At 41.3% G+C, this 11,656-nt stretch overlaps 1 protein-coding gene across 1 annotated transcript; it reads right to left on the bottom strand.

Annotated features, from left to right (window-relative positions):
* Positions 1-1,157: 1,157 nt before the first annotated feature.
* Positions 1,158-8,355, bottom strand: si:ch211-216l23.2 (uncharacterized protein LOC565061 homolog). The gene is made up of 9 exons (XM_029154339.3): positions 8,129-8,355; positions 7,884-7,970; positions 7,581-7,654; positions 7,204-7,327; positions 4,373-4,572; positions 2,776-3,054; positions 2,465-2,626; positions 2,114-2,344; positions 1,158-2,011 (listed from the first exon to the last, which is right to left on the bottom strand). Exons 1-9 carry the CDS (start codon positions 8,188-8,190, stop codon positions 1,974-1,976), a joined length of 1,257 nt encoding a protein of 418 aa, XP_029010172.1. The 5' UTR covers positions 8,191-8,355; the 3' UTR covers positions 1,158-1,973.
* Positions 8,356-11,656: the final 3,301 nt, after the last annotated feature.

Below are 11,656 nucleotides of genomic sequence, written 5' to 3'. Positions count from 1 at the left end.
TGATGCAGTCTGTCAGTCCATCAATGTCCTCCCCATGAGGTTTACAGAGAGCCTCCCAATCTGCAACTCTGCAGAGCAACGCAGTCCCTGTCTGTCCACCTTTGAACAGTTTTATTGGTCGCAGGCTGCTTTTGAACCCGAGGTGTGTATTGTGGCAGCAGATGAACCAAATTGTGATCCGACTTTCCCAGAGTGGGGAGCGCAGTGGAACAATAGGTCTCTTTACATTAGCATACACCAAAGCCAGTGTCTGCTCACCTTTGGCGGGACAGCTCACAAACTGGGTGAATGTAGGAAGTGAGTTCAAGAGGCGTGACTGAGGTCCCTAGCGATCATAAAGAACGCGTCAGGATGTGTGGTCTGCAGGTTGGAGGTGATCGTCTGTATGACGTCACATGCAGCGGCAGCGTTCGCGGATGGCGTAACATGCACGGCGAGAAGTACAGCGCGTGGAAACTCTCTGGGCAAGTAATATGGATGGAGACCCATGCAAGCGCAAAGGCGCTGAAACCGTCAACGTTAACGCTGGGAGTCTGGGATATCATCATGCAGACATGTCTCTGTGAAGCACATGTAATGGAAAAATTTTCCCTTTGTGCTATTTCTTGTCCAACACACTCGTCATGTGCTGGTTAGGTGCAATACTGAACATTCTTACACAAACAACTAATCTCTTGTGCCCTGACGTACATCAAGTCTAAACATCTGATGTTCCATTTGACTGACTAATAATTTATGATATATGTTTGTGTTTTACACCGGTCTCTGGCTCCTTCCTATCTGACTCCCCACCAGACCCAAGGCTGTTAAAGCCAATGCATCTTGTCTTGGAAGCTCAGTGTTCCTTCCTTTGGATAACAAGACATGACGATGCAGAAGTGAGAAAGCAAACATTCTCACTCACAGCGAGATAAAGTGGCACAAACAGTTCCATTGCTGCAGAGAGACGTTCCACCAGAGCCAGAGAAAGGGGTTAAAAGGCAGAAGCAACTTGAGGATCGTGGACTCTTTGCATCACACCTTCGTGGTGTGTGCACTGATCTCCCCAGCTGGTTTTTGGTTTGTTGATGTGCACGATCAACATCCATGCTTTTTATTTGCTTTGCCCATTATTTTTATTTTCTTTATTATTTCAATAAATCGCACAAAAGGACAACTCTCTTATCTGCTTCTTTATGGAAAATTTCCACCACACACATCAAACTACACTCTCGGAGATGCGGCTCGAGCCTTCACACCTTCTCAAGAGAGATCAGCATAGCATAGACAGTTTTTGTAAACTGTTGTTGATTTATATCAGCACACAGGAGGCCAGCGTCCCACTAACAAATGTCAAGAGTATAATAAATGAGCATGTTACCAAACCAGAGCAATTCACATTTTAACCAGTTAAAATCAAACAGTTTACAACTAGAAAACTATAGCACAACTGGTTTTAATGGAGCAATATTCAAGTCATAAATTCTGAACTGTTTACTTGGCTGAGTACAGCAAAGAAATTTTATTTAAATGTTATTTAAAAGGCTGAAAAAACAGCAAATTGACAACACACCATGGTTGTCATACGTATTTGATAGAACACAAAATATTTTGCATTTGAACTCCAGTCATTCTCTCGCCACAAAAAGTTTGAAGGGTTAAGAATATATATATCAAACATGGACATCACAAAATCACAAACAAACAAATAGAATGCCATAAAAAGTGGGAACGATTGTGCAATTAACATTACAACCATTATGTAAAAATCAATACCAATTTTTCAGAGGAATTTTTAGCACCACCTTGAAAAATAATATACACTAGATATTAGACCCATATCATGGTTACGTCCACAGTGTTTTTTATGCATTAACTTAAGTCAGATATTGATCCTGTGACAATCCATCCTGTGGTAATTGTTTTTATTTGTATTCGTGAGAAGGATAACACGCGGAATTTCTGCTATCGAGTTAGATGAAAACAGTAACTTTTTAGTGTCGGCCACCAGCCAGTCGTGGAAGAGAAGGACCTAATCAGGCAGAGAGAAGTGAAAAGAAGGGAAAAGTTGACATGAAATCTTATTGTTTGTTTAAGACTGAAGCAGAGAAAATGTGTGGAGCAAATTATGCACCTGGAGCAGACAGAAGTGGAGTGCGAGAACTCTTTAGAGAAGGAGGGGCTCCTCTTATGCCATGTGGGCCCCTGGGTCCTGGATGGGGGAGTAGGGGCCCACGAGATAAAGGTGCACCATACAGACTGTGTGAGGATGGCAGGGGGCCTCGTACAGGTGGGGCCCCTAGTGACAGACCAGGAGGTCGATGCAAGGACAACAGAGGGGGTGGTTTGGTTTTGGGGTATGAACCTTAGGACAAAGAAACAGCAGGTGTCTAAGTGAAAGGTTCATAATCAATAAGTTTTTCTCCTTTTCATTTGCTTTTCACCCTCTTTCATTGACAAAATAAAATTACAGATGCTGTCTAACCTGGCAAAGGCAAGAGAGGTGTGGGTGTAGAATGGTTCACCATAGAACCACCTGCGGACCCAGACTGGAGTTGTGGGGGGCCAGGTGGAGTAGGAAGTAGAGGAGGCGGTTTCCCTAATCCTGGAGGTAACATATTATCCCTCTCCCCCTCTGAGTTGGAGACTGAAACAAAGACAGAAACTTACCACCACCACCAACAACAACCATTAAGATGCATATGATCCAAAAAAAAGGAATAACTTCCAATGAACAGGGAAAGTTAAACAAAGCAATGCAAGTCACTTGTCACCGCTTTTTTCAGTCCACCACACCTTGTATGTGCTCCAGCCGGCAACGGACATAATCTGAGATAGTTTCCAGCTCCTCGGGGTAGAGATGCACTCCCTCAGCTAACAGCAGCAGAAGTTGACGGGTTTCAGAGGAAACAGTGTGTCGTGCGATCTTATCTCGATCTATAAAGTCATCTAGCAGCTGCGACGCTTGTGCTGCAATGTCTGCGGGATCCCTCGGCAGGTGCTCCTTGGCTAGACCACGACCATACTCTGTCGCAACAAAGTCCATGGCTTGGTCTTTGGGCATGTTACGATGAACTAGAAGCAGATGTGAGAGGTATAAAAAGTGAAGGAAAAAGCTGCAAAGGAAAGGTGAAATAAGAAAAGCCAAAGATGCCCCAAAACAACATAGCATTACATTTTTTGGACAAATTAACCTTGAAGTAGTATCAGACATCTGATAGTTAGGAACAATTACTTCGTTTTTGTGTGTGTATGTAGTATTTGGAGTAAAAAAAAACAAAAAACATGTGTTATCTAAGTTAATGGTATATTTAGACTATCTTAGTCTATAATTTTATTATATTTTATTATTTTGGAAGTTTTTAGAGTATCTGGTAGAATCAGGGTAGAATCATTAAACCATTAGTTCACTTGCACAGTTTTAATGTTCATGCTTCATGTAGTGCATATTTGGTTTGTTTGTATACTTTGCACAACAACATTCTTTTTGATTAACTACTTAAAATGAATGCATCCATGTGTAAAACTTTACATAAAAAAGTATCATTTATTGTCGTGAGGGTATACGAAAGCATACCCAGTGGTTTAGGTTGAAATTCTGTATGGCTCTATGCTGTATGGAAATGATCGCTATGGAAACAACTATATCATTGTATATATCATTGTGTAACACTGAGACAACTTTTGCAAACCAATTAATTTGTTTAATTTGTTTTCCTATCAGTGTATTTGTAACCAGTGCCATGTTCATAAAAAAGAGGATTTCTCAAGGACTCAAGTCTGTCTATAATCCATTTAAACATCAACAGAGCTCACTTATGCTTGTGTATTTGTTGACGATCACCTAATGTCACTATTAAAAAGGAGAGGTAGCCGTTTCTGCACAAAGATTTGGGGTACCATTTAAATCGGATTACTGGTCTGCTGCATGTATGCACAAATTAAAAAAAAGGAAGTTATTAGACTGAATTCTAGACTGAGGTAGATGTTCTAGATTCAGATCTTGTCAGACAGACGTTATTGATTGTTAATATTGATCTCAAAGAAAGCTTTTGGGTTTTGTTAACTTTGACGCACTTTGAAAGCCAGTGGCCAGTATATCACATACTGCTGTAAATGTAAATAATTAATGAATGCTAAGGATTATGTGGTACCTCTATTATTCTATGATTGTTAATAATGTTTTTGTTTTTGATTTATATGAGTATTCAATATTTTTGGTTGAATTTTCTTCTCTATCCATTTTAGGCTTAGTTCTATCTTTTTACAAGATATACACATACATTAAACAGCATTGGGATCTGAGCGCGGAGGCTTGTAAATTCAGGTGCCCTGGTTAAACTTGAAGGGGGGGGGGGGGGGGGGGGGGGGGGGGGGGGGGGGGGGGACTTACTTTTGAGGGATTCTGAGAATATGATAACAGTGCAGGAGGACAGATCTATGTTTGTCTGCTCCACCAGAATACATAACGGGGAGCCGTTTGCGCGGACATCCTGTAGAGCCCGGGTCAGGCCCGACTCCTCCTGAAGGTAGAACATTTCCACTGACAGGCCACGCTCCTGCAAGCACTGGCTTAGCGATTTGGGGTAATCCCTTTGAGAGGAAGAAAAACACTTTGTTAACTTGACATTTTTATATTATGTGACTCTGCTACCATGTAGAGAACCCTACATGCTATTTAAGGTATGCTATACGTGTATGCTTTTCCTGTATAATGACTGTAACTGACTTCAGGCAGCATTAGCACAAGTCTCTGGGTCGCTTGTGTGTTTACTTGTGTAGTTTATTTTCGGTAAAACACTTTATAAAAAAACACTCGAGTCAATTAGCTTTTTAAGCAGCACAAAACTTTGTTTCGCCAAAGAAAAAAAAAATCTGTAAATTTGTATGTTATGTAAAGGGCTTCGTTTGGATAAATATATCATTTGGTTCAAGCCTTTCTAATATGTCACGTTTTCATTTCAGTCCATGTGAATATTTAAGCAAATGAGATTTTGGTTTTTTTATTAAGACAAGTAGTAATCATACTAGAGGAAATATTTTTTAACAATATGAGTCATACATTAAAAAATGTATTGCACTATACAGAGAAACAGACATTTTTGGTGCAAATAAGGTTTGGAAATCTTCTGTGAATGAAACACTTATCCTAGAATGGAGATGCTATGGTAATTGTTGCGTTCTGATAATATGTAAGGTCAAACATATGAAAGACACACCTGCAAAATAAAAAAAAGGTACAAACTCAGATCTACTATTTCTATACAAACCTCTACTATATTACATTTTGATGTACCAAATGTAATATGTTTTATGCATGATTTGTAAAAAAACTGAAGAGCTAAAATGTGAGCACAAATGCATGTTTGATATGTGCAGTAAAATGTTTTAGGAGTGTTTTAATGGCTTTTAGTTAGAAACCATATTCAGGAACATCTGTGGGTGTGTGTTTCATTCTGCTCGACATAAGCAGTTTGAAAACAAAAATGTGACTATGCTATAAATTTGTACATATGTATGGTCAAGTAGAATAGTGTGCAGTAATGTAAATGCACAATATTTTCATTTTCACAGCTTACAGTACACACAATGTATCGATTAATATTGATATTACTTTCTTGATATCTTAAGGTCATTAAAAGCAGACAACTCTGATGATTAAATTAAGCAGGTGAAATTTGAATCTAATGTTTGTGAAATCCTTTTTGATCATATTTTCTTTTTAACAGACCACGTTTAGGATGCTAGTAGGATGTGTGTTTGTAGTAAGTTTGTAATATGCTTTTATCAAAACTAAAAGATGAGTACAATTATATGTTTTACCTTATTGTGGCAATACAATAAAAAGAAAACTAATTCAGGGAAAACATAAAAGGGACACATTTTGTTTTTTGAGGAGAGGGTAAAATTATTGTTATGTCATGACTGTTTTATATTTCTCATGCACACATAAAACTATCTTGTGAATCTATTGATGTTGTCTGAATATTGAGTGACCACCACTGAACAACTTCTTCTAGTAAAAGGACAAGTGAAAGTTTCAACTCTATAAGAAGTAGAGTTTCCTCAACTCATCTGTGAGTTTAATGTATAGTAACAACTGGTTTAACCACAAAGGTTAACAGCAGCTCACTAGACCACATTAATACATAGGTGAACACTAGCAAGCAAAGCTGTGATGTCCTTATATTCAATCCAAAATTAAAATAAAACTCCTTTAATTACAGCATTTGAATTTAGAAGACGCAACACTGATAATACTTAGATTTACAAGACTGCTTTCTGTGACTGTGCACAAGAATGTTTCACTAGTTTCTCATGCTCACAAGAAATTTTAAATTGGCCCTATCCTGAAAAACAAACACATTACCCTTTCTGTACAAATCAGTGAAAAAAATCATAATCAATCAACACAACAGCATAAAAACTGTCAATCCCCTACACAAAACAAATTCACTGTTGGTGCCGTTATCAAAGTCAAGAAGGCTACATAATTAGTGTAGAATAGTATTCAAATTTGACATTACACATGTACAGTACATAGGAAATTAAATGTATTTCTGCTCCCCCATCCCCTGCGGAGGCAGTGGGCAGCCACAGTGCAGCGAGGGGGAGCTAGTGAGATATGTCTTACTCAAAGGCTTAAACCTGGGACCTTCTGTTTCCCAGGCCAACGCTCTACCTACTGAGCTACCAGGCCACCTAATTCTTGATGAACGTAAATTATTTGTTCACTATCAGTCAGATCATTTAGAATTAGGCTAATCAGTGATCGAAATAACAATTCATAACCTCTAAACGCTCATTGAAAATTATCAACAATGAATCCTGAACTATGATTCAAGTCATAGTTCTCTGTTGTGCTGGTTCCGCACTTTAGCACACCACCATCTAAAATGGAACAAGAACTACAATGAAAGAAAATAAACAATGTTCGCAACCGTTAAAAACGTGAATGCGAGAACAGCAAATTAAAACCCGAGACAAGAAAAGATCCAAAGCATTGTTTTGGGTCAATCTTCTTAGAGCAATTTAATCTGCATTGTTTATAGCAAAGAAAAGAAAGAGTAGTCAATCTGATGTGGGTCCTGGAAAATAATCGAACACAAACGAGGGCCTACAAAATGTAGTCGTCAGACGAAAGCAAAAAAGATGCATGTAAATGTTCCCCAGCTTTTTACTTGAAATACTTGTAGTCCATTTAACCCCCCCATGATTACTTACAGGCACTTGTTGGTGACAGAGAGGACCACACAGTCAGCTGGCTTTCTCTCCTCCTGCACCTGTCTGTAGAACTTCTGATACAGGGCTTTACGTCTGTCTGCTGGGCTGCTACTCTCTGGCTTGGCTAAAGGATGGAGCATGAAGAGGTGAGGTCAGGAGAACATGAGTGAAGAACAGTGGTGGGAGATAAAAGGGTAAGAGGGATATGCAGCCACAGATTTTATTCATTTGAAATAAACACTGGGTCTGTGTGATCTGTAGGAGCATAATAACATTGTTTGGATATGAAGCAGTACGACTGTATTTGCAACATTATGCTCATCTTTATTTTTTCCTACTGATCTGCTTAAATAATTGAAACTTAGGAAAAAACTCACCATTTGGCAGATGCTTGTATCCCTCGTACTTCACATTTCCACTGTAGGTTTGAATTTGCTCTAGTTCTTCATAACTGAAAGTAAATTACGTGAATGCAAACAATAGTTTCCATTTATGCTCACTGCAATGAAAGGACACTCAGCAGTCGCCTGGAAACAGAACCTTGATTGTATGGTTCGGTTTGTTTTAATAGCTTGAGTTACTCCGCATATATTAACTGCGGAAATATGACATTTTAAACTTGCTCTGAGGTCGAAGAACGTCCACGGAGGCGTCCGGGACGCCTCCGTGGACGCCAGTACCTTTCCAGCGCGTCCTTCAGCTCCTCGGTCCGCTCCTCTCTGCTGGGGTACGGCGCTCCTCTCCGAAACAGGCGCAGCTGTTGAGCGCTGCACGAGACAAAGGCGTTTTAATAAGCACGACTGGGGTCCACTAATGTGTACCTGTAAGAGCAGGTGTCAGGAGAGCCCGCGTGCGTTGTGTTGGAACGCCTTGACTTGCCGCACCACAGCATGTTAGCTGGCGATGCTAACTAGCTAGGGCCTACCTTCCGTTCGGGTTGGCTGGCGCGCGTCTGGCAGCTGCAGACGACTTGGCCCAAGAGGACATTTTGTCTGCACCGTCGCTTCGCCAGACAAGCCACTGCTTTGATCCCTACGAAATAAGAACAGCACTCCTCCTGCTACGTCTGTGATGGTTACGGAGTCCTTAGCAAAGCCCTCCTCAGGGTGTAGAGGAGTTCTTCTTCTGCTAGTTCGCTCAGCTGCCTCGGCCGGTAGCGCCACATACTGGACGGCGGAACTGGACAAACTCATGAGGCTTTGAGGGTTTGGATCCTTGTGTGGCGCCACTACAGCTTAATGCGCACAGTTCCTTGCTTATATGTGTAGAGCGCGTGTTATGGTAAAAAAAATGTTTCTTCCTTATTTCTATGCAATAATTACATGATTTATGTCTTATGTTCTGCAATTAATATCTTATATTTTGTCTTACATCTGTTTTATGTATGTGACATTTCACCTACATTGTTCAATGGTCGTCTCTGCCTGATGGACTCTGGACTCCAGCTCCCAAAACCCAAGGACAGGAGTTGTGTCTCTGTCTGTTGAGACTTGGTGCTCCGTCCTCTCTGATAGTCAGACGCCAGTGATGCAGGTGTGACAATGTAAACATCTCCACACAAACGGCGACAGGGATGAGACGGTGCATTAGTCTGATTGGGCCACACTGACGTTCCACCGTAGTCGGACAGAGAGGTTAAAAGGCAGAAGCAACTTGAGGATCGTGGGCTCTTTGCATCACACCTTCGTGGCGTGTGCACTGATCTCCCAGCTGTTTTTTGGTTTGTTGATGTGCACGATCAACATCCATGTTTTTGATTTGCTTTCTCCATTATTTTCATTTTCCTTTATTTTTATAATAAATCTCACAAAAGAAAACTCTCTCATCTGCCTCTTTATGTGAAATTTCCACCACACGCACGTGCTTTCACTGGTTCTGCCCAATCAAGGCAAAACTATTTTAAATAATTTTAAAACAAACATGTATACATTTATTTGGTATTACAGACAGTTGTATGGAATACTCTGAGGAAGGACACTCTCTATGACCTCATCTAACTCTTTTATCTCACAGTTACATGTGGAGCATAACTACATTCAACATCACCCCTTGGATTACTTCAGGCTAAAGAGTCTGTCTGAGACTCTTTTCACCTCTAAAACATTGCTCACAAACTCCCCTTTCAGGATCACTTCCACCACTATCCACACCATGGTAGAACCGTTTGTCTCCTCCTCCAATACTACGTGTGTTGCAGCCCATCCACCTTGTCTGCTCATACTACACAACACCTCTCTTCTCTCTGTCATGTCTGCCGGCTCTCTGCCTTTTCCTATCCTTGTGTGCGCATTAAGTGTTCTTGTCCTCAGACCTGTACTCCTGCCTTTCCTCTTCTCGCTCTGTCTACGAACCCTTCATCCTCCTCCCCTTCCTTGACCAGGAGCAGTTCAATTTCCACCGGCTCCCTGTAGGTCAAAAGCACTGGTGATGATCGTGGTTAGCCCAGGCCTTGACTGATCCTTAATGGATCCTTGATACTTGTCCTGATGGAACCCTTTTCATTTATCGGGGCTTGGGCTGGCATTGGCTTGCAAACCCTGCGTCCAAGTTGTTTTTCTAGTTTGTCTGTCCCGCTGTCCGTCCATCCATCCATCCATCCATCCATCCATCCATCCATCCATCCATCCATCCATCCATCCATCCATCCATCCATTTTCTACCGCTTTATACTGTACTGGAGCCTATCCCATCTGGCTATGGGCAAAAGGTGGAGCACACCCTGGACAGGTCGCCAGCCCATCGCAGGGCAGGACTATATTTTATCCTTTCAAGCCTGTTGATAGCATTTTTTTAACTTTTAAAAATTTGATCTCTTCCTGGTATTTTAATTTTTCACTTTTATCAGAATCAGATTTAATTGCTAAGTCTGCACAGTCCAAATAAGGAATTGCATGCGGCCTGACTCTGTCCTTTCGTACTCTCTGGTGGCATTAAACATTTATTATTTATTATTAGCAATAATTATTTATTTACAATTATTTACACAAAATGACACTGACATGTGATCGTTGCACTAAGTCCTTGCTCTAAGTGGGTAGAGAGTTCAGCTCAGACACAGCCTGGGGGAAGAACCTCAGTCTGTGTCTGGCGCTTTTGATGGCCACTGCCCTGTAGCATCTGCCAGGTGGAGGAGTTTGTGTGCAGGGTGTGTGGAATCAGCAGTGATGCTGACAGCCCGTTTTCTGAGTCTGGCTCGGTACAGATGTTGATGATGATGGAGTGAAGCTCAGTCCCAATGATCTTCTCTGCCGACCAGACCACCCGCTGCAGTCTGTGTCTGTCCTGCTTGGTGGCTCAACCAAACCACACAGTGATGGAGGTGCAGAGGACAGACTGGTTGCTGGCAGTGTAAAACATGGTCAGCAGCTCCTAGGGCAGGTTGAACTTCTTGAGCTGTCTAAGGAAGTACGACCTCTGATGGGACATTTTGCGGTGGTGTCTATGTTCTGACTACACCACTGGACCAACTGCTCCACCTCCTGCCTATATGCATACTCATCACTGTCCTGGATCAGCCCAATGACAGTCAAGTCGTCTGCGTACTTCAAGAGTTTCATGGACAGGCATACAGGTCCCCTGAGTTGCCATCGTTAGCGTACAGGGAAAAGAGCAGTGGGTAGACGACATACAGCCCGTGCTAGCTCGGCTAGATTGTATAACTTATTCAGACCTGATTAGGACTGGGATACCGAACGTCGTCGCTTTTAAACACCTTTGTCCCAAGGTTTACAATTTATTTATAGAAAGGTTCTCTGGTAGGACGTGGGTTTGATGTGACCCTGGGTTTATCCTGTATCTAGGCCTCAATGCCTGACTTTTGTTGTTACGTACATGGTCAGCAACAATATAATTTCTCTACTAGGGGCGAAGCTGGAGCAGGGTAATATTATATATTCGGTTTTTGAAGAGTGAATTTTGTCTCACAAGTTGAGTTGAGGTCTTTGAGGTTTTGCGTTGTGGTTTCATCAGGCTCTGTAATTATATAATCTGCAACAGGTGTGTTTGCTGGGACTTGGTAGCATATGGCCGGTTCCAAATGACATAACGGAAGTATTTTAAGTTCTAATGTACTAGTCAAATGAAGTGTGCTACTTAGAATTGTAGTAATTCCTACTTTGTAGGTCAAATCATGTGTACTTAGTATGTACCACTTTGGAAAAAGAGGTTCTTCTTTAAGACCTGATTAAAGTCATGTTTTTATTTATCTAGTCCATTCTTTTATCTTTTTTATTTAAAACTTATTGCTGCATGCTAATTTTTGTCTATTTTATTACAGATGCTGAACTTGATGTAAATTTAGGGACTCTACCTAGATCCGGAGGCCAATTATTGGGAACAATCTATTGGAAGGCAACATTTTTGGGAGATGGTGTGGGTGCCAGATGTGATGCTGCCTCTTGTCGGTCAGGAAGCTTCTGATCCACTGACATGTGAGATCATGTACGGTGAGCTG

Source organism: Betta splendens, chromosome 6, assembly GCF_900634795.4.
Source record: "Betta splendens chromosome 6, fBetSpl5.4, whole genome shotgun sequence".
NCBI classification, from domain to species: Eukaryota; Metazoa; Chordata; class Actinopteri; order Anabantiformes; family Osphronemidae; genus Betta; species Betta splendens.
The sequence above is the reverse complement of the archived record's forward strand: the minus strand, read 5'-3'. Positions and strand labels throughout refer to the sequence as shown.